The 23,877-nt window shown below is 39.5% G+C and overlaps 1 protein-coding gene across 4 annotated transcripts in view; it reads right to left on the bottom strand.

Moving 5' to 3' along the window:
• CPSF6 (cleavage and polyadenylation specific factor 6) overlaps nucleotides 1-23,646 on the bottom strand; it is a 29,147-nt gene extending 5,501 nt beyond the window's left edge. Inside the window, exons 1-10 of one of the 4 annotated variants that reach the window (XM_042815655.1) lie at nucleotides 23,548-23,646; nucleotides 16,077-16,286; nucleotides 14,320-14,423; nucleotides 13,249-13,394; nucleotides 12,499-12,672; nucleotides 11,352-11,856; nucleotides 10,021-10,113; nucleotides 8,958-9,073; nucleotides 8,515-8,668; nucleotides 7,307-7,501 (exon numbers count right to left, since the gene is read on the bottom strand). In XM_042815655.1, coding sequence (XP_042671589.1) covers nucleotides 7,312-7,501; nucleotides 8,515-8,668; nucleotides 8,958-9,073; nucleotides 10,021-10,113; nucleotides 11,352-11,856; nucleotides 12,499-12,672; nucleotides 13,249-13,394; nucleotides 14,320-14,423; nucleotides 16,077-16,286; nucleotides 23,548-23,607 — 1,752 coding nt within the window. In that variant the 5' untranslated portion in view covers nucleotides 23,608-23,646 and the 3' untranslated portion in view covers nucleotides 7,307-7,311. The remainder of the gene's footprint in view (nucleotides 1-7,306; nucleotides 7,502-8,514; nucleotides 8,669-8,957; nucleotides 9,074-10,020; nucleotides 10,114-11,351; nucleotides 11,857-12,498; nucleotides 12,673-13,248; nucleotides 13,395-14,319; nucleotides 14,424-16,076; nucleotides 16,287-23,547) is intronic. The other 3 variants (XM_042815657.1, XM_042815658.1, XM_042815659.1) reach the window with 3 other exon arrangements.
• Between the last annotated feature and the right edge of the window lie 231 nt (nucleotides 23,647-23,877).

Below are 23,877 nucleotides of genomic sequence, written 5' to 3'. Positions count from 1 at the left end.
GTAGAAATAGCTACTGTTCCTGTGACTGATGGAAACATTTATAAAGAGCATTTTCTAAAGTATGGATTCTGAAAGAATAAACCAACAAGCATGTAAGGTAATTTTGCCCGCAGCTAGATTTTTACATTTTTACCTGCTCACTTACAGAAGTTTTGAACTGATTTAAATTTGACATTTAAGTAATGCACTGATTGTATCACGAAGTGGGAGGCTCACAGCCCAGTAACATTTAAGAGCGCACAGAATTTATAGCACTTCCAAATTCCCAGCCTAGTGGCAAGCAGGATGGACTTGACATCTAAACATACACACTCACAGTTTGATCGCACAAACCCACTCTTTGAGTAATACAATACAGACCTGCAGGTCTCCTCCTGCCCTAGGAAAAAACCCAGGCCCCTACTTCCTACTCCCATCTACTTAGGCAATGAGGAACCACGCCATTCAAAGTGAATTACTGTAAGGGTTCACAGAATACTTGGGACGGTATAATTCCATACACTGGCTTTCAGTTGAATTCCATTACAAAACAATTGACTATCTTCATTTCATTAATAATTCACAATTTCAACATTCAGTAACTTCAAAGTAATTTAAATCAAGTTCTGTAAAAACCAAACACATTCGATTGTTCATTTGAAAAACAGACATTTAGAGGAGCAATTTCATGAACGTATACCAGTACACAGCTGTCAAATATTCTTTTGCTATTATAATTGCAAAGCAGTTGGAAAAACAAAACATTCCACGTTTGTATAAGCGATTGACACATTTCTTCTTCCCTTCCTCAACACGATCATTAATGGCAATGTTAAAAAGAAGAATGTAAAACCCAAGCAGCTTAGGCTGTATACCCTCCAGTAACTGGGTCATAACTGATAAAGTACGCGGGCAAGGCTGAAGCAGCAGCTGGAATTTCTTTTATTTGCAACCTTTGTTCTCAAGTCGTCAACTAGTAACTACTCTGGAGAAAGTTCCCTCCCCAGAGGCCAAAGTTTCTGTAGATGTTACGCATTTTTCAAGTGACCTTTTCAGAGGCTTAGCGACTCGGACACATTCCGAGGTGTGGGCTACATCAGCACAAACCGATGGGAGAATTTGGGGTTTTAGTGGACAAAAGGCATGACAGCTGTGAGACTGCATGTCAGAATTTGCTGCTCTCTGATACAATTGCTGCTGCAAGTCATGGATCTTGAGCACTTCTACGGCAACAGTTAACAGATCCAAAGCACCACATAGGATCCATAATACTAGCATGAGAAAGCTTCTGTTCCTGAGAATAATTTGCTAGATTTGGTAAGCTACTTATGCAACTACAGAAACTTTCAAGAAAGCACAATAAACAGTATTTACAATTAATGCTTTCCAACAGGGATCCTAAGATGGTCAACACCACTCTAAAACTTTTAATATTTTTAATTTTAAAACCACACTGCCAACTAAAATCCAAAGGGGTGCTAATTTTGATTGCAAATATTCTGCCAGTATATCCTGGCAAAAATCAGAAACCTTTGCAGTTCCAAAAGGAAGAAACATATGTATGGATTATACCTTCACTCTCAGCCCTTTTCAGTATTCTACGAGCAAGTAGAATATCGAAGCAAGAAACGCTTTGGGGAGAAAATAAAGATGAAATCTCTAGCCAACCCTTTGTTGTAATGCAGTTTTCCACCTGCCTCAAGTTTATACGAGCTATCTGTCCCAAGCATGTGCCAGGTTTGTACAATTTAACATCATACAGCAATCAGTTTTTCAGCATTTCCACTGATGATACCCAAAGAGCAGACTTATCTGTTGAATAGTTTGTTGTGGTTTAGAAGCTAAGGAGCATTTCACAAATGAAATCCCAGAGCTTAAGGGATCCAACATTTTTATATTTATGCAAAATGCAACTTAAGCATTGTTTTTCACACCCAAAGACACTCTTACACCAAAACCCAAGAGATTTCTTATATATATGTAAGTATCTCACAGTAACAACTATTTTTGCCTTTAATTCCAATAATCAAGCAAGCATATGAAAGTTTTAAACAGCTTTTAGAAGTGTGAAAATTCTACAGTAATTTAAAGCCTTATGTGCATACATCTGTCAGTTTATAATAGTGATTTATCAGATAGTTTCAGAGACTGAATTTCAATCTCACAAAATGTTGACATTTGAGTAAAACACATGATACATATTTGTCATCATATTCTGATAGCTCCTATGAATGAATGTAGGTCTCATTTATTTTATTCTATACATAGGGGAAAAAAATACACAAAAGCAAAAATCCCATTCAAAAAAAAGTTTGTTTTAACTTAAACTAGGTTCCAGATTGTCAGAAACCTTCAAATATTGTTGTTCAGCTATAACAGCACAACAAGAATTAAAGAATTTCAAGCTTGACACTGTATTTGCCATTCTGCATCTCAATTGAGATATGCTTCAGTCTTTGCCCTTCATACACGTACCAATTACCTACCCTACCATCACTAGCAGCTGTTCCATTTGTTGCATTTTTTCCCCCCTTTTATTAGTGTACTTACCTGATATCTTTGACTTAATGTTGCTCTTAAATGAAACACTAAGGCTGAACAATTTCCTGATGTTATAAACAACTTCATATGAACAGAAAAAGAACACTCCCAAACTACAGTTTGTTTCATTGCACGCTTCTCCTACTATCCCAGCCTGTCTATTCGCCAGAGACAGATGATGAGCAGAGGTGTGTTCAGAAAACCAGCTTTTTAGTTTACAAATTCAAATACTATGAGGTTGGAAAGCACCTTTCACATTAATATACGAGGAAGACACAAAAGGTAGATCAGGCTGCCACAGGAAAACATAAAATGAAAATAGTTCTCTCTCTCTTATTTTTTGAAAAAAGAAATCTTACTTCTCAAACCACAATGAGCAAAACAAAACAAAAAAAAAAAGTTTGTTTGTTCTCTGAAGAACATTGTACAAAACCCATGTTTTCAGTGCAAGTAATTTCTTTGTTTCAAATGCTGTCATTCTTTATAGACAAATTTCTTATGGAACTTCCACACTGCTTAAATTTGCCAGAACTACTGATTTCGCAAAGCAAGGGGAAAAAGCAGAGGCCACGAGGAACAGAAAAATGTGTGTGTCTTAAGACACTCGAAAAGGCAGCAAAATTACAGCACATTCATGAAAAGAAGTAATAAGATTTTCAGTTCATTTGGTTTTCAAACCATCTTATCACCCTTAAGAAAATGAAATTACTAAACATTCAGAAACAAAACATATGCTTCTGTAAAGCACCAGAATAGCTATCAAACAGCCTCGAGGAGGCAAACAGAACAACGGCACCGTTTGTCTTTTACACTCTTATGGTGGATTTCAGCTATTGAAACAGATGCACAATACATGATTTCTGTGGTAAATGCTAGAAACATAAAAAATGCCAACCCCACATACACTCTTCCTCAAAAACACACATAAAAAAAAGCAGGTAAATAATGTTCGTTACAGCTCAATACCAGTAAGATCTGGAACCGTTCTAGACATGAACATGCATATCTAGGGTCTTGGACAATGCTCCTACACAATTCATTTGGAATTCCTTATTATTAAAAGCTTATTATTAAATTAATTTACAAAAATAAGCATCCTCCTTTTAATTTTCTTAAAAGGCTAACATCATACTTCATTTGGTGCTTAAGCATTTGCTAATACACTCTTACAGAAGAGTTGCTGCTTACGCAGGCAAAAATATAATGCATCTTTTTAAAACTATCAAGTACCATTTCCCCTTCTACTGATGTTAAAAAAAAAAAATACAACCATATTAGTTCTTAAACCACTCCAAAGCTGAAACTATTTCAGATACCTGAGATGAGTTACTGAAGAAGACCAGCCCCAGCAGTGCATTAGTATGCATTTGTACATCTGTACAAATGATTTTGCTTACAGTGGTTTGAGAATAGAAAAAAAATAATCAGAGAAAATTCATGAAAAATGGAATACAAAGTCCACATACATCATCAGCTGTTACAATGTTAGTGTATTCTTTCTTTGTAATTCAGTCCAAATCCAGTTTAAATAGGAAATCTCAGATGACCCAGTAACAAAAACATAAAATGAGAAACTTAACATTCAGTAGTTATAGAAATTCAGACAGATTAAGATTGGGACAATGTATCAGCTAGAAATACATCACTGAGTATCAGATAAACTAAAAAAGAAAAAAATCTGTCTAAAAAAAGAACCAGGACTCATGCTGATGAAGTTACAATACTATTCTGTTTGTACACATTTTGCTTGTTTGTTAATCCTAAACACCATTCTGTTGGACTCTCAGCTTTCTTGACTAATACAAGTCAGACATTTGTCTTTTAAATCCATCATTCTTTTATATCTATAGACTTTCTATGTGCAAAAGATAGTTTAAGAAAATGTTTAGTTTACAGCGACTCTGGAGAACAGATTACTGATGCACGTGAAGCCTTCCTCAAGAGAAGACACACAAGAATCTTGCAAGAATTTAATTTTAAATCATTAAGTGTACAAACAGAAGTGTAAATACCTGCAATGGTACATCTGAACTTTTTAAGAAGAGTTTTATAATGAACACATCCATTGAGTTATTCCAATTTAATCCATCTCTAAGTGTAAGTAAATACAATACAAAGTGAATTTTACTGTATACAAAAATATTCACATCTAAACTAGATGTGTAACACCCTTTTTTCTTTTTTTTTTTTAATATGCCAGTACAGTATCACATTTATGACTATAGGTACACACAGAAATAAGGAAAAGTACAGGTGCCAACCAGAGGGTGAGGGCACACAGGCAACTTCACGTTACTTGGTCAAACAGTAACAGTAATGTGGGGAGTGACTTCAGCACTGCTGATGTTTATTAAGTGACTGAGAGTTAAATGTGTTTATGAAAATTAACTAATGGAAATAGCAAAACAAAAAAAAAGTATGGCAACATACATCTTGGTGAAAGTGAAACATACAAACCAAAAGTCACTGCACTTTTTTTTTTTGTCTGTATATATATATATAAATATATATATATATATATATATATATAAAAACAAAGCTACAGTAAAAACCCCTCTTCATTTAGACAGAAACAAGACAAAATGTTTACAACTTAACTTCTAAAAAAATACCAAATGTCTTCATTTAGATGTGGAGTATTTAATTTGCTCTTTAAATCAAGTTCTTAGAACCTATATTCTTTGTGCAAGGGAATCTTATCTATGCAACTCCTTTGAAAAGAAAGCTCCCAACACACAACAAAGTCAAAGTGGCACATATAAATCCCACCCAAACTGAGTCCAGTCCCACAATAAGATTGAAACTAATTTTGAAATTGTGTTTTGGATATTACATAAAGTGCAACCTAATGGTACTGGACATGTTTTGTTGGGGTGGTCAGGTAGGAAAACTGTACTTGACACAGAAACTCCACCAAGGCATACACAATAGTCTAAATATACAAAAATTAGAACTATATTAACAAAGTATGTCAAGGACAAAAAAAATAGCTGCCAAACCCCAGATTAACAATTTTTAGCTCAGCTCCAATAGAAGTTAAAAAAAATTAAAAAAAATAAAATTTCTGGAAGTACATTCATCATTCAAGCTCAATGGTTACCTCCTAGTAATAAGAACTATTTGCAAATATCACAAATATTAATTTATGATAAAAGGGAAAAATACAGTTCAACAAAAGAAACTGCATTTGCTTCTGTTAAATCTTGATATTTAAGCTCTGACATTTTACAATTAAAAACCACAGTTGCTATTTTTATGCAACTCCAGAATGATTTCTACCAATCCATTTTTCATGACAAAAAGTGGCATTAACAGATATGTACTACTGCCAACTTTATTTCAGTTGCCACATTTCTCTATTTAAGCCTTTGACTCCCCAGCTCAAGGTACGTTACTACTTTTTTAGAATATAGCATCATCAATAGCATCATCAAAGTTGGAAAAGACCCCTAAGATCATCTAGTCCAAACAAATAACCCAGCATGCCACTTCGTATTTAGTAGACTACAGAATTTAATTTGTTCTCTCAGTGACAGAAAAGCCTAGCATGCAATACATGACATTCAAATACTGTAAAACTATAGGAATGTTTTCACTTTGGAGTAAATTACAGTTTACATGATTTCTAATGAGTTTTGTTCTGTTTGACTTCTGCAAATTAGCTTACATGAATGAACGTCACAAGAAAATCTGGAAACTAAACCTGAGAGTAGGCATAAGAAATGGAAGCTGGGCAGACCAGCAAAGTCTGCTGGGTTTCAATTTGAGTGTATGTGTACTGGGAAATTCCAAAAAGGAAAAAGACTATTGCAGCAAAAACAATATGTAGGGTTCCTTTTTCCTCCTAGTTCCAAATATAAGGAATCGTGAGCAGCTTGGATTACCAGTCCTCGAACCAGCGTGATAAAGGGGAATGCTCACACATATCTTAAAGCTTTTAGCAGCACACTAAAGAAAGCGTAATTAACCTGCTACTTGGTAGCTACCCACATATTTGATGCATGCAAGACTGCAGATACATGAAATGAAAGAACATTTTAGTATGTGAATAATCAGAAAAGAACCAATCTTTGCGTCATACACTCATTTACAAGTCTTCAGAAAATGAGCCTACTGTTCAGAGGAGGAAGAGAATGACAAAGCAGGATGGTGAAGAAAAATTGACCACAAATTTTACCGGCAATAACACCTAAATTTAGCTAGGAGACAGAAAAAAGTGAGAGGCCACATTTTTTACAATAAGGTCCGAAATCCAGCTGCATTTCCTGAACTTGAATAAATACTTACTGAAACAAAAAATTTCTACCAGTGCAAGGACCTGCATGTATTTGTGTTCCCTACATCGAAACAATACTCACATGTCATACGAGGAGCTAATTGCTGCAGTAGATTTCCTTTGCTTTTATAAGATACAAATGAAAAATACAAACATACATTTACTATCACCTTTTCAGATTACGACAGAGCAGAATTACCAGTCTGGCTTACTGCTTGTTAAGAGTTGGTTCAACTGCACGTCATAAAAACTGCAAACATTACTACCATCTCAAATTAAAAAGGCAGCATGCCAGCTGCAGAAGGAATCACACCAGTTCTCCCTCCCAAGGCCAGAGTTACCTGTCATTACTTACCTAAGTTCATTTCAGATGCTAAAAGAAGAAAGTAATTCATTATATACTGCAGGACCATTGAAATGCAAGCATTCACTGAGTAAACAATCCCAAATCTAGAGCAGTAACTTCAGTTACTCAGTAACAGTAAACTTCAACACAAAACAAACGCTCACCTTCTTTAGCGATGGCGATATTCTCTCTCTCTGTCCCGTTCTCTGTCACGATCTCTATCACGATCACGATGTCTCTCTCTTTCTCGGCTTCTTTCCCGATAATAGTCATCGTGACGATCTCTGCTACGTGATTTATGGCGTCTACTTTTTTCTCGTGACCTACTGTGGTCCCTCTCCCTGGATCGTTCACGTCTTCTAAAAAAAATTACTTCATTACTTTTTTTTTTGCCCCCCCCCCCCCCAGAACACAAGCCACCCGCACTCCTGTTTTGTATTCTGTTGATCGGTGCAACTTGGATCAAATAAAGGCATGAGAGAAATATCTTCTCAGCCATGAAAGAAATGTCTCTGCAGATATTTTTTATGTAACAGGGAAGATGGCTGGGGTGGCGGCTAAGAACAGCTAACGGATAGTAAGATGTCATCCACTTCCAAACAAAGGAAAAGTCAGAAATTACACATTCAGAATGAAGGACAAGACAGCAAACACCAGCTGGAGAATGTGATGTGCCTCAAACGATTCCTACATCACGGCTGCTCACTGGCATTCTGAAAGTGCAGGCCAAGATCAGCTGCCCATGTTTTTATTACTCAACGTCAGCTACTCTACTCCTACAATATCCAAATAAATCCAAAGAAGTTAGAGGCTCAGTGGTTGCTGCAACTCTGAAAAGGTTGCAAATAAGCAGTGTGTAGCAGGCTGTGAGTTTTAAACCTATTCTCAATTTTTTGACTGCATGAGGAGGAATAAGAGGAAAAATCATTCCGGCCAACCTCCTTCCCTTGCCAAATGTGACAGGTGAAGAGAAAGTTACTACTATGCAAAATAAAACTGGTAACAAATACCCTCCAACTTAATTTTCAATAGAAAATAATGATAGAAATTATATATGTGATATATATTATATGCAATATATTACATCTGAATTGATGAAAGTAATTCAATTCTGAAGTTTACTTTTTGCAATACTACCATATAGAAAAGGACACAAACTATAATAAGTTAAAAAGCTAGCCAGATCCACCTTAAAAACAAGAGTCAGTTAACAGACTATTTACATTCAAAAGTTGTATTTGGCTCTTTCACAAATTTCTTGTGCAGCTGAGCAAATCACTGAGCTTCTCACATGACTCAGATCCTCCTCTGTGAACTAGTCTTGTCCTACACCTTTCCCTTCAGAAGGGTGGATGGAAAAGGAAAGCTTTACCTGGATCCAGAACCATAGGACTTGGACTCGATTCCATGAAGGCAGTCTTGAAGAGAGCTAATAAGTACTTTACAACGATCATCAGCAGATACTTTGGACTGTTTAATTAAGGAAATTGCAGTTACCAGGGTCTCTATAGCACTTCCATAGTCCCCTGAAAACGATATAAAATCATGAGATTTTTATTTGTAGTAATAATACAGTTTGGAATATTTTCCTTCAATAGCCTTCCAAATCATTTACTATAGGACTAAACATTACAACACTGTCCAGATCAGTACTCAGAAGACACTCTCAAACATCAGTACAAAAAGAATCATAGGTTGTACCCAAATTCAACCTCCTAGTGAAAGGAAGTGGCTTCAAGGCTGCAGGCTTCCTAACAGGAAAAAAAACTGTAAACTCCTTTTGCTTGGGCAGAATAGAAAGCAAGTCTTACTAACCAGCACTGGCATCTGATACAGCTCTTGAAATGGCACTGCTTGAGATTGCCCTATTTCTGTTCATGATTTCTTCAAATTCTGCTTCACTCAGAGGTGTCCTTGCAGCATCCATCTCTCTGCAAGCAATAAAAATTAGTATTTAAAAAGTTAAGAAAACATTAACGAAACATCACTGCAACTTTAAGCAAAATGACAAATAGAAAAGAAAGCAGGATCTGGGTTTGTGTTAAGGACCATGTTACAGTATAAAATCCTGAAAGCTTGAAAATAAATAAGTTAAAAAAAAAAAAACAAAAAACAATTATCACATCTGCTAAATGAGTAGAGTTATTCTTGTTCTACCAATCTAGTTTGAAGATTCAGCAGCACTTAAACCGTGCTTTACAAATATTTAACGTTTTCATAAAATCCTTCAAGGTATCTAAGCAGACATTACACCAGCTGAGTGGATGCAAAAAATACATACATGGGTAATGCAACTTTCAGCAAAATTAGAAATCTTTTTATGACAATCTTGGAATTACAACTATATGATCCTGTTTCCCAGATTCTTAACTAAGACCAGAGGGCTGTAACTTATAAGAAGCAAATAAAGTTCGTCATCTTTAAAACGCTCAATTTTCTGAATGACACCAACATTTTACAGCTAATTCTAGCTTTTGTTTCTGGTCAAGTTCAATGTGCTCCAATTTTATCTCCCAATCATAGAAAGGAGAAAGCAATTAAAGTGAATGCTTACACTCATTATACTTTTAAACTCTATTAGCTACCTATACGCAGATTCTAAAGTAACAAAATTTACTCATACAAAAAAGTTTCCCACAAGTTTTGCAGTGCTCTATTAGCCAGTCTCTGAATCATATAGAAAACCTGAAGAAATGTGTTAGAGACAAAAGTTGAGACTGTCAAATTGATCCACTGCTTGATATTTCTAAAACAGTGTTAGTTCCTCTGGTAGAAAGAAAATGCAGAATAACAAGCAATACTATCCTCTTAAGTGCAAGAAGTGGAACAAGATCCTATAGCCAGTTTAGCATAAGAGGAAATGTCTAAAAATTCATACCTCCCTGAGTTTTGAGTATTATTTTTCGTGTGCCTCCCATAGAATGGAATATGTAATTTTTCTCTTATGGACATGTTATTTCCAGTGAAACGCCTATGATATATAATTAATGACAATTTAAATAGTTATGGATGATAGTCTTAACATTTTTAATGAAAATAGTGGACAGAAGTTCTTCTGTCCTATCCCCACTCATTCCCTCCCCAGCCATTCTATAAACTGCAGACAACTTAGATTTTGTCCATCAAAAAATACAAAGCACCTTATTAGTTCCAGGCAATTAAGCCAAATGCTCAAATTTCTACAATTTCTACAGGAACACAGTATGTACAATTGTTCTGTTTTTTTGAACTTTGTGCTCATATGTAAAAGGAAGAATCAAAGTGCCTTTGCAGAAAACACTTTAGGCAAGAGATGACTCTCTCAACTATATCAGTAAAATCACAAGTGAAAATTCCACATGTAACTATGTAGAAAATATCTCTCTTAAAATCAGACCCCAAAAGTTCTATGGAATACAAGTATGGTGAAAATTAAGAAAACAGTGGCAAGACAGAGATGCTTGAAAGCACAGATGAAAAAGATGTTTCAAACAAGATGTGAAACACTTGACTAGTCAAGTCAGAGGGAAAAAACCCTGACCCAGATTGGATCAACTACAGAAAAGGCCACTGCTACAAACACAGAAAGACTGTACAAAATTACAAGTAGCTTGACAGGAAAGGAAAACAGAAGTCTTGCAACAAATTCCCACCCAGCTTTTGAGACAAAAGCTAACTTTTAATTGAATCCTTAAGAAAAAAGGAACAAGCAGGACTGCCAGAAGATGAAAATGACATGAGCTTGGTGCGGCACCATCCTCAACACATGCACATATTCAAAGAGAAGAACTCCAGAGCATTTTACAGTGACAGCTTGCAAGGCAAGATGGTGAAGGGACAAGTGAGAATTTCAAGTTATGACAGAAGCACAACCAGAAGCTACCGGCAGGAAGTGATATAATAAGCTAGCATGTAGAACACACAGAATAATGGTACTGTGAACAATGTACACAAACAGTTAAAAGCTGAAAATGGAAAGTAAGATTACTAGCATTGCATTTTAGGATTTTCTTACTGCTACAAGCACATTTACCAGTTCATATACTAAGAAGTAAATAGGCAAATCTCATGATTGCAGGGATCCCCTCCAGATTTTTTTGTTTTTTTTTTTCCCCCCCTTCTTTACTTTTTCTAACATTCGCATTAAAAACAAAACAAAACAAAAAAAATTATGTGTCTCCTACAAGGAATAAAGTTATATATAAAGCACGTTACACCAAAAACACTCACCTTCCAGGTGGCCCATAGTCACCTCTGTCATACGGTGGAGGTCGGCCATACGGATCTGTTGGAGGTGGGCCACGGCTGTCTGAAGTAGGTATGCCACTATTGGCAGGTGGGGGGAAGAAAGCTGGATTCACATGCGGTGCGGGTGGTGGAGCACCTGGAGGTGGCCCAGGGAGATGTGGAGGAGGAGCAAGAGTCAGGGGTGGCCCGAGAGGGCCAGGTGGACGAGGGGGAAATGGACCCGGAGGTGGAGGTGGACCCTGCTGAGGTGGTGGCGGACCCGGTGGCGGCCCATAGCCTGGAACTGGTGGTGGAGGGCCTGGAGGAAGTGGCCCAAGTGGAGGCTGACCAAAAGGCTGTCCTGGAAACAGAACTGGTGGTGGTGGACGGTCACCACGATTAGGAGGTCCAGCTAAAGGAGGTGGGAGGACCTGACCAGGAGGTGGGGGGCCTGGTGGGCCCGGAGGACCGGGAGGGCCTAAAGGTGGACGTGGGGGAGTTTGTCCAGCTACAAAAAAAAAATAGAAAAAAAGTTAATAAAGAAATAAAACAGTCACAGAAATAATTAAGATTCTTGTACTTTTTTTTTTTTCTTTTTCCTTCTCAGACAAAAATCCCTTACTGAACAATTCACAACTTGCACAAGACATGCATAGTCCCACTTTTGGGTCCAGTAGCTTAGATAAATTCATAATTGGTGATCTATACTGAAAGAGAACAGTAACCTGAAAACAGGTGCAATGTATATTAAAAATGCATGAAAAGCTATATTGGAGAAAGTACAGCAAATGCAGCACTCAAAACGAATTTCATGTCCTTGTTAGGGGTTTGCTGCTTTTTTTTTTAATTATTTGTTTGTTTTATTTTATTTGACCGTGTTCCTTTGACTGCTAGTAGAAAATACACAGAATGACATTTATTAAGAATATTGAAGCTGAAATGAGAACTTCACTGCAATACAAACCTGACATTTAAACAGAGATTTGTCCCATGTCAAATACCTGACTATATATGAACACCTCCACTTCAAGTTTTTAGCATTCTAAGTGCCTGCTAACTGACCTTGACTTCTGTAATTCCCAAATAAGCATACTGCATTAACAGAAGAAAATAAACATTAAACTGAAACCCCATACACTAAATAATTTACCTGGGAATGGTGGCGGTGGCCCTCCTGGCCCTGCTGGTCCAGGGAATCTGTCTCCACCTGGAATAGCACCGGGGAAACGGCCTCGCCCTCTATTACTAGGTGGAAACGCTGCTCTTGAGCTTCCTCCTGGTGGACCAGCTTTACCTTCCCCAGACATCTGGCCAGACTGTGTGGCTGCAGTGGAAAAAATTAATTATGTAAATCAAAACAGTTTAAAGCTCTTCAATTCTTGATCTAAAGTTTTATGTAGCACTAAAGCACCACTATGATCCTCAGTACCAAAAAGGAGCAAATGCTTCACTAAGATTCAACAGCATTTCAGTATCCCCACACCACACTAAAGGAACTTGAGAAACTGTCAGTCCATGAAGTTAGTCTAATCTGCCTATAAATGCTGTACCTTTAAATATTCTCATGCTTTCTTAACATTAAATCCACAAGAAGGAATTGAGAAAGCTTCTCCAACCTTAAGAAGAGTTTTACATTGCTGCATGATAAGTGCTTCCAACAAGTCCCATCTCCTAGTAAAATCACAGACATTCATTATATTGAATGATTTCTTTTATTTTCAGTTTTTAAGAGGATCTTCTATTTTATTTTTTTAAAACAAAGTTGCAACTTCATCCACTTAAGTATTTTACAGAAATTTTAAACTGTGCAGAAGTTATCAGATACTGAGAGAAAAATTGCAGGACAACTTTTGGAATAAACTTCCAATTCTTTCCACAACGGCACATGAGAGAGACTTACTTTTCCTTGACTGCATTTCAAACTGACTCAGAAATTGTTTATTGCATGGAGTCACAACAGGATTCTGCCCATGCAATTCTCTTTTAGGCAACAAATCCATCAACTTTTTGGAGGATGCTTCTGATCCCACACCCACAAGGGCAAACCTGAAAAGAAGGAAAGAACAGTCACACTGCAGTTTTTTTGTTCCCTGGATATCCTGATACCTCACGAGTAACATTTAACACAGTTAGCAGAAGAATATTTGAAATACAGAAACTTTCACAAGTCTTCTTCCAGTTTTAGAGATAGACAAAGCAATTCATTCTAGGACACAGATGAAGAACCACAATGTAAGTCCAAGATGCAGCAACACAACGAAGGTAGCTTTCTCACACAGTATCGATATACCATCCAGGGATTATTATAACCAAGTTGTCATTAACAATTCACTGTATTCTCATTGCTACTCTCATTAGTAATAGTGAGAGCAAAGTCAAGTAACGAAGATTAGATTGCCAGTGAGGAATCAAGTCAAGCGCTTGCTTTCAACAGTTAATGGAAAAACAAGCATTTAAAAATCATTCAATAACAGGGATGGGATAGGTAAAAATAGCACTTATGTTATGAAGAACAACATACATCACCACTACACTAACTGAAACTTAGGAATAGTCTTCATGAAAACCATAGAATCATAGAATGGCCTGGGTTGAAAAGGACCACAATGATCACATAGTTTCAACCCCCTGCTGTGTGCAGGGTTGCCAACCACCGGACCAGGCTGCCCAGAGCCACATCCAGCCTGGCATTGAATGCCTCCAGGGATGGGGCATCCACAGCCTCCTTGGGCAACCTGTTCCAGTGCAAATGCCAATATAATTTAACTCATTAAATAGTAGGAAGTTAATATCCCCATAAAATTTATGCCTGGAATTTAATTAGTCCGAAATAATACACCCAATCATTGTTGGATATCAATACACAAGGGCCATAAGTTCACATACTGACAGAAAAATTACAACTCTTTCCTCACTTAGACCCTCCTAAACTTCAGCCGATGTACAGAAAAAGCAGACAAGAAGGTCTTACCCTTTAGATTGGCCATTAGCACGGTTTTCAAAAAACTTTATCTCCAAAATATCATTCACCCCCAATGAATGAACCGCTTCAGTTAAGTCTTCATCTGTTGTCCACTGAAAAATATAATATTCAACTATGAAATCTTACCAAAAACACTTTGACACTTTTCCACGCTCTTATTTTGTAATATAAGTGGTGAAGAGGAATACTTTACACAAGTTGTCAATATTTTCTGACTCCCAGAGGACCATCATTTATACTTTACTGTGCCCAGAAAATTCATTTTTGAAGTATGCACTTCCTCACACACCATGCTGTCCAAACCCCTTCACACAGCAAACCAGCTCACGGGTACCAAAAAAATTCCTGAATAACTTTCTGAAAGCACTTTTTCCAAGAATATTAAGCCTAAACTGAATCACTTAAATAACTGCCACGTTTTTTTGACATCCAATCCATTTTTTTTTTCTCCCACTGACTCTACTTCCAAACCCAAAAATCAATTTTTAAGACCATATTAACATATTTGCTCACTCCAAGAGCTTTAACTAGTGAGGGCCTACTGAACCACATATTATTTTGCACAAAAACAGCAATATTTACAGACAAAAACAGGAAACGAGCACAGAAAACATAGCAACAATTATTTAATCTTGACCAAATCTCCTTGCCGTAACTTTCCATTAGTTACTATCTAACATTCAACAATTACACATACACTCAAAGGGATACAAGACATTTATACTCAGAGTTTTCTTCCTCTTCCTGTAACTCCATCACCTCTTTAAATCCTATCTGGGAAGTACAAAGCAGGCTTTCAAGATCCTGAATTACTTATCTGACCTTCCTCAAATCAAGGCTTCGTTTAAAAAATTAATAAATTACTTTGCTGAGATCTAAACACAAAAAAAAACCAAATACAATAGTAATGCTCAAACAAGTTAAGTCTACTTTTAGTGGATAACTTCATTTGTGAAGCCTAACAATGAGCAGCAGATACAAATTACTGCACACTGGCCTGCCTACTTTAGAAATTGCCACATTTGACTTGGATGAGCCCAGCTGATTGCATTCCTGCATTTTAGAGAGGTACAACTGTTAAGTCAATTAACTCCCTTAGACACATTAGTTCCTGAAATTAGGTTACTGTACTAATTAGTGAAAAACACTTAAGAATGCCTAAATCATTCTTTTTCAAGCTTCCACCTAACAAAAATTTCTTCAAGAAGGGAAAAAAAACATGAAAGAGATTTTGCTTGCATGGACTCAATGAAATGGATTTCAGGTAAAGAGAGACCAATTGCAGTTAATTTAGCTGTTCAAGAGCTACTTGCACTTTTGTTGTTTAACTACAAATGATTTTCAAATACTTTATTGCTGACTAAAGGAATTGTCTGAAGGGAAATGGTAGTTCAGTGAGTTACCCTAGAGATGTTACTCCCAGGAATGCAAAAAGAAGCCTAGAGGCAAATGAAAACAGCTTTGTTCCAAGAATCAAAAAGGAAACAGGAAAAAGACAAAAAGTAAGAAAATCCCAGATAACCTTGTTTTCTTCTTCGTCTAAAAACTTCAGGAAGGGCTCACTGAAAACTGGATTTGTTTGACAGTTTTAAACTATCTCCAAGATATTTAATATCTTAAGCTTATTCTCCTCCTTCATTTTATTCTTTGAAAAGACAGCTCTTCAAATAAAAAATATTTCACAACAAATCACGTTTGCAATTTTCAAATCACTGGCCACTCCTGGATAGGAATAAGATACTCACCCAAGTAAGGTTTCCAATGTACAAGGCAATTCTCTTTCCAGTATATGTGTAGACAACATTTGGTGCAGCTCCTTTACCTACATCGTCTCCAACTGAAGGTGGGAGAGAATCCATATAGTCACGGTCTTCTGGGGCATCTCCATTATTCGCAGACGGAGAGATTACATCATCGTACAGATCAATCTGATCATGTCCACCATATTCAGCTTCCTAAAATACACAAAGCACCTGGGTTATATTTAACATTAAACACTTCTCAGAAACAAAATAGTCTGACAACTGCCACTTTCCATAGACAGTTTGACCCGACACCTACACAACATCCGTAACGAAAAGCTAAGCCCCGACTTCAACCACATTTAAATATATAAAATTCTTATGTCTTCTACCGTATTCCAAACTGATAAAAACAAAAATTCAGATTTCTACTGCATTCCTAATTTTATTTTTATCTCCTCATTCACAGAGTGAAAGAAAGGAATTCTATTTTATGTCATTAAATTTAACAAACCATTGGGTTTGCGTGCGTTGCACATTCATTTATTCCTGGGCTACAAAGGAACTATTCTACAATATCAAGGCTGCCTCTGGAACACTCTGGTTGAGAAGAGTATCATGGGATTTCAGAGTGAATCACCTCGTCCCCCAGGTTGGTACAGTTTACAGCACAGTTTTGTCCAAGTGAACTAGATCTCTTTCAGAGGGAACAGAATCATGAGTTTATTTACAAAAGCTCTGCTTCATGCACTTGACAACTGCATACTACCTGTTAAATGGGAACAGATGAGTCAAAATCAACCCGTGGCCCTTCAGATACCTTTGAATTGTAAGACAGGATGAAGTATTTGATCCAAAAGACCAGAGGAAATTTAGCCTGAGGCAGACCATGTAAGCAATGCATTAGGGGAAAAAAAAAAAAAGTAATAATAATAACAAAGAATAACCCCAACACTTCCCACAGTGCATTTAATTTCATACACTTCCATTCATCATACATTGGACCAGGTCCAGAAGAGGCCATGAGGGCGATCAGAGGGCTGGAACACCTCTCCTACGAAGGAAGTCTGAGGCACCTGGGCTGTTTAGCTTGGAGAAGAGCAGGCTTCCAGTACCTGAAGTGGGCCTACAGGAAAGCTGGGGAAGGACACCTTAGCAAGGAGAGTAGGGATAAGACAAGGGGTAATGGCTTTAAACTACAAGAAGGTAGGTTTAGACTAGATATAAAAAAGAAATTCTTCACAATTAATGTGGTAAGGAACCGGCATGCCCTGCTCAGAGGAACTGGCTCAAGGCCAAGCTGGATGGGCCCTGGGCAGCCTGAGCTGGTGAGTGGCAGCCCTGAATACTGCAGGGGCTTGGAACTGGTATAATTTGAAGGTCCTCTGTAACTCAAACCATTCCGTGATTCTGTGATATTCTACAGTGATCAATTCCTATGCTGGGATGTTGCTGAAAAAGAGGCACCATCTCAATTTCTACTGACAGGAAGCCAGACCACTGTTGCTCCCTGAGAAGTTACAGAAAAAACTTAAGAGAGCCCTTATATTAACTTGCGAAAGTTGCTTTGCCATACGCAAAGGCTGCAACTTCCAAAGTTCGTAAAACATTCCTGGACCCATCCAGAATGACTCAGAACACAAACTGCCTCATCAGGTTTTGATATCAGAGATATTTCAGTGGCTGTTATCTTGTGATTTTGTATCTAGAAACCCACACAAGTGTCCTCAACAGAGTAACTCAGAATAACAGATACGGTGACTAGACAGGATCAGCGTGGATTCCACAGCAAACAAGCTGCAAAGCCAGCAGTCTTGGTTGAAAACCAAATATATCCATGGTCATCGTCAGATATCAGCTCTTCTGAAAATATGAAAACATTCATTATTCACTGCTGTTCTTAGAAGGGTATCACTAGAATAAATAAAATCAGATATGCAAGTTTTGGCTTTGTCAGTCAAGTAGATTTGATTCTCAGTAAGCTGCATTACTGCAAGACAACACCAAACTTCAACAGAAAAGTAATGTTTTCCAAAGGAAGTTTATCATCACTAAATTAATAAAGTTTTGCATTTTCACTCATTCTGTTCAGCTCTCCACCTACATTTGATTTCTCATATCGTTGTAATTAACGAAACTAAGGTCAAAGAACTGCCTGGGACAGGCTGAAACATGCCATCTGATGGTAAGATTAAGAGTGATGTCACAAGGCAATTAAGGAAATCCTCTACTAAACGTGCAGCAATTCTTGCCATTTATGTGTGTAGATGAAGACTTTAGGAAAGAAGAATGCAGTCTTGGAGGACAGATTCAAACAAGCAGGCACCAGTTTTACAGCAGATGTACACAAACCTCCATCTATGAGAAGGTGGAGGTCAGCACTGCCAAAATACCAAAAGGAACAGTAAGAGTCTGCAGCTATGCTGTGTTTCTTTACTGGCAAGAAACTCCTCTGAACTGGTTTGAGTTTCTGTTCTGTAGGCTTTCAGACCACCATCACAGCACAGAGAATCTGTGAGCAGGACAGTGCAGGTTGCACCTAACTTTTCTGGGGCCTTAATTTAAATCAATGAAGAAAAAAATTGACACTGCTCGCTAAAATTTCTACCTACATCGTGCTGGTTTTGCAGCAAGCCTGGAATGCAATGGCTCAATGGCTGTTACACACGATCCTTCCTTTCCTCTTTCACATGCATACCATGGAAACTCACCCAAACACACCCTCCTTCCCTAGAGGTAGAAGAAAAAGAACCCAAGCAGCCTCACTTCTCTACTCCTAGCTATTTCAACAAACATTCCACCCAGATCACAAATTGCTTTTGACATCTTCCAACTTCCTTAGTTATAAGAGAAAGCCATCGAGCATGAAAGGATTTCTGCTTATTGTCATTCACACTCTTGCAGATGAACATCCTACAGAAAAGTCAGCACCATCACTGTCACTCCTATACCCAAATCAGAGTAGCAGTGTTTCCACAGATCACGCTTTAACAAGATCTCTGTCTGAAATCAAACATCGTTTGCTCTGGAAAATCAAGACTGAAATTTCACACTCGGCGTTACTCAATGGGCTTTGGTGAATAAAAAGGGTAATGAAAAGATACACTGTCAAAAACTCATCCCAGACTAGCTGTTACGCTTCCAGTTACTCAGCCCTTCTCATGTATTTTGTATTTCAATCACTGCTTGCAGCATTTTGCAACATTCAAGTGAGAAAGGCAAACCCAGGGAGCATTGCCATCTTGTCCAGAAGGGATAAATTGAAAGTGTTACTTTGTTTTGAAATTCAGCAGCCCTACTCTTGGGCATCCCAGAAATTCCTGGTCTCTCCCACTCCCCTTACAAAGGAAAACAGTTTTTTCCTTTTTTTTTTTTTTTTTTGGTGGGGGGGGGGGGGGGGGGAAGATGGGAGGGTGAGGGAGTAAAAGTTCTTTAAACTGTACATTCATCTGAGATATCTGAGATTTGTTTCCTCTCTCCGTGCTGTTTGAGAGTCAAATGCTGCACGCCCTAAAGATATTTTTAAAAAGATGAAATTCCATTTAAAATTTTCTATGATTTCTGAGAAAAATCACTTAATTATTAAAAAGCAAATTATTCACCTTCTCCTATATCACCTTCTCAATTCAAAATTACAGTACATGCAGTCAAAGACTTTAAATGGATGTTAACAATCTCACTTCAAAAAACATCCGCGGGTCCTGGAAAATCACAAGTTGAAGGAACAGGCAGAAGTCTTTCTGGTTTTGATTAGCTATCTGAATGCACAAACAAACTGGAAAAAAACAAAAGCCCTTGTTTCCAAAATAGCACACAGCCCGTGGTGGACAAGTTTGTTAAGCCACAAGACTCCCATTAATTTTAGAGGCCCAGACACTGCAGCTCCACCAGCAGCACAAGGGCAACATTTGAGCAATCCAATCTGTCGGCCAATGTGAGAAGAACAAACTCGCACACGGTCAAAAGCATAAAGGAAGTGCAGGTAGTATCACTGTTTGCATTGCAACAAAGCTAACAGGCCCCAGCTGAGACGATCTCAGGTTTTCTTTGTAGAGTGATATTTGCAAACAACAAAGGTTACCTCCTGCCCAGTGCCCTTTCAGTAGATCTCTTGGCCAGTAGACCAAGACAATCAAGGAAAACCAGCCATACAGAGAGAGAAGTAAGGCATCACACACACTTTTTAACACAAACACAAGGTCTGCTGGCTTACTCATGACCAAGACAGTACTGCTCTTCTGAGTAAAAAGGTATCATGTCACAACATACCCATCCCCTCCAAGACAGCAATTGCCTTCTTGACATACTGGTTATGTTCAGTAGTCAGTTTTTACACAACCAATAAATGGCAGCATTTATTATTTATTGAACAAAAAGTATTTTTCTTTGTGTTCTAGACAAAAAGTTGAGAGAGTAACAGAATCCACAGCCACAGTGGTTCCTACGTAATAAGTCTCTCAGCTGCTTTCTCCACCTAAAGCACTTTCATTACCAAGCTACAAAATACAAAGTCAAAGCTCTTTTATTTCTAATTTGTTAGTATTTAATTATTGAACAAGAACTCTTCAAGGTATGTTTACAGAAACCCAGCATGCAAGTACGCAAGTACACTTATCAGAGTATAAACAGCACAAGCAATTTTTTTTCTTCCCCACAGCATTAAAATAAAAAGGTATTTCTGATCAAGCAGAGGATGTAAAGCAACAAAAAAACCATATACACACACACAGATAAAAAAAATATGTTACTATTTAAGATGGTGGTAAATAATGCGTAGTGTGTTTTTTAATTTTATTTAAAAAGTTTATTTATGAGCATGTGCATGCATTCATACATAGAAAAAACTTGGGGGAAAGAAAGCCAATCAGACCACAAGAGAGCTTTACAGTGTGGTGGTCATATCTTCGGTGCAGGAAAGTAACTCAGTTCACTGGCCAAAGGTACAGGAAACCTTGAGGCAGAACCACACCAGCCTCACGCTCAGGCTCCTCACTATCTTGATATCATGTAGTAACACTCAGTATTATGGAGTACAAAAACAAATTCTAACACTTTCTAAAAGCACCTCTAATCTTACCATGGTCTTCTGACACCAACAGGATGCCAGCTTCAGCCATTTGTATGCGGATAATGCACTCTTGTGCACAGCACAGACATAAATGTCTGTGGAAATGGTCAAACCAGAACACGCCATGCCACACGTATTTCATACAGGTTACAAGTGATGTATGCAAAAATACTGTGGTTATGGGACTCTCAGTTCAGAACAAGACACTACATAATTATGAAAGACCTCTGGATGGGGAAGCCAGCTTAGAATAAAAAAATGAATTGAGCAAATTATCAAGAAAAGGGGGGGGAGGAAATGAAATGGAAATGCAATTAAAACCAATTTAAATACAACTGATGGGAGACAAATTGAGTAAAGCATTAAACACAAGGACAAAGGACACAATTATGATGGTCAATAGATTAATGAAAGAGGCAACACAGGCACATACAGTTTTGATGAGCGCCAGATGGAAAGTTGTGTTTTCACTGCAAAGATGTGACTTCAAGTCCAGTGAGCCAGCTCCTTGCAACCTGCAGTTTTCATTCAGTTTAGCCAGCCTGTATACCTGGGGTCTGGAGTCTACTTCAGCCTTGTAACACATACTTCATTTAGTGCTAATCAGGCAGAACATCCTCCCACCTCATGGAAGCAGGCATAAAACAAATCCCCAAAGAGCTCCAATGATAAGCACATTGAGGCCGAGAGCAGGACAGAGCAACGAAGGGCTCTCTCAGCCACGAAACCTAAAAGATTTATTTCCTGCAAGTAAAAACATTCTGTCCCAGCTCTGCTATAAATACAGTTATATTGTACTTGGAAGAATGAAGAAGCTACACGGTATGTTTTCGGTCCCTGCTACTGACAAAACTAATGGGAAGGGTTCCTGCAGTCCAACTAATATTGGCAACTGAACACAGCACCATGCAATTCGAGAGAAGTATGTTGTTTTACACATAAAACAAATTTTCGTTAGAAATACAGCATTGCATAAAATGTCTGTTACATAAATTACCATCAAATTGCCATCATTTTCTCCCTACAGCATTTGACAATTGTCATCATCTGTGCACCCTTGCACAGACATGCTGAACTGTAAGTCCTCTCTTATTAATTCAAGCTGTCAGCTTCAAATCAGAAGCCCTGAATAGAGGTTTCAAGAGGACTCATCACAATGGCATCAGAATTAGAGGTAGCAGCACTGTAGGTGGTAACAATTGGCTTTTGTTCATGCTCTGCAGAAGGAAATGGAAAGTGCAGAGGTGTCAATCTTTGCCAGTCTAACTTTCTATTTTAATGTAATATAGTTCAGCTCAGGGGTTGAGACAATACGAAAGTCCCAGAACTCAAGCTTGGAAAAGAATTAACAGAAACATTTTGCAAAAATTAAACAATCTCTGTCTGCACGGAGGTTACAGCCACAAACTGCAGCACCTGGAGGTCTCCCCCCTATGAGAATCTAGCACTACTAGATTCAAATTATTTTTTCTGAAGAACTTGATTCGTTTCAGTTTTTTATGCGGAAGCGAATAACACAAAACCAAAGCTGGTACAGAAGCTGCTGAGATAGAATCAAAGAACAGCTTAGGCTGAAAGAGACCTCAAAGTTTGCAGGGGCAGCTACAAGTTGTTCGCGGGTCCGAACCCCACTGTGTTCTCCAGGCAGCCCGTAAGCGCGGGGCTCTCGCGGCAGCTTCGTTCTGGGGCAGCGCCGCCCCGAGAAGCGAGGCACCCGCACGCGGGACGGACGGTCCACAAAGCCGATAGAAACGTCGCCTTTGGTGGGAGGGGATGAACGCGGCTCACGGGGGAAAGGCAAGTGAAAAAGGAACCGAAGAAATCAGTCGGTCAGTCACTCAGCAATCCAGGAAGTTCTGCGCGTTTCACCGCCACTTCCTCGCGCAAATCAATCCCCTCCGCTCACGAAGCGCCCGGGCAGCGCGGGCGGGCTGCGGTCCCCCCAGCGGTACAAGGCCGCGCTCCTCCCGCCTCCCCGAGGAGCCACCGCCGCTCCTCCCGCGCCGCGAACAATGGCAGCAATCCCCGCCGCCACCGGGAACGGACCGCTCTCCCTGGCGGGACGGCCGCAGCAGGGAGAGGAGAGCGGGAGGAAAGGCGCCCGCCCGCGGCCCATTCTCTCCCTCACTCCCTCGTTCCGCCCCCGAGCGCCGGCGCTCCCCTCCCGGTCCAGCCCCGAGCCCCCGCGGGCCGGGCCTGAGGCGCGGCCTCGCGCCGTCCCGTCCCGCCCCGCGGAGCGCCCTGTGGCGCGGCGGGAAAGCCCTGCGGCGGGGCGGCCGAACAATGGCGGCGCGGCGCGGCCAGGCCCCGCGCGGAGGGCCCTGCAGGCGGCGCGGCGGCGTAAGGCGGGCGAGGAAGGAAAAAGGAAAGCGAGGGGAGGAGGGGCCGGGCCGCGCCGGCCCGTACCTGGTTGAACTCCTCGCCCACGTCGGCGTAGATGTCGATGTGGTCCACGCCGTCCGCCATGATCCCGCCCGGCCGCGCCTCGGGCTGCCGCCAGCCGCGCCCGGCTCCGCCGCCGCTGCCGGGTGGGGGGAAGGTGCACGCGGCGTCACTTCCGAGCTAGGAGGGGGAACTTCCGGCGGCCGCCGCTTCTCGGGGGGCCGCCCCGCCCCACCCGCCCCCTCGGGGCCGCCCTGGGGCAGAGGGAAAGCGGACCGCGCACGCCTCTACCCCGGGTGCTGCTTGGGCTTGCGCCCCAGGGCCCCGCCGTTCCCCCTGCGCGCCCTTGCCGGG

This window comes from Centrocercus urophasianus, unplaced genomic scaffold, assembly GCF_019232065.1.
Source record: "Centrocercus urophasianus isolate 14NV4802_14NV808 unplaced genomic scaffold, USGS_Curo_1.0 seq_15, whole genome shotgun sequence".
Lineage (NCBI taxonomy): Eukaryota > Metazoa > Chordata > Aves > Galliformes > Phasianidae > Centrocercus > Centrocercus urophasianus.
This window is presented reverse-complemented; position numbering and strand designations above follow the sequence as displayed.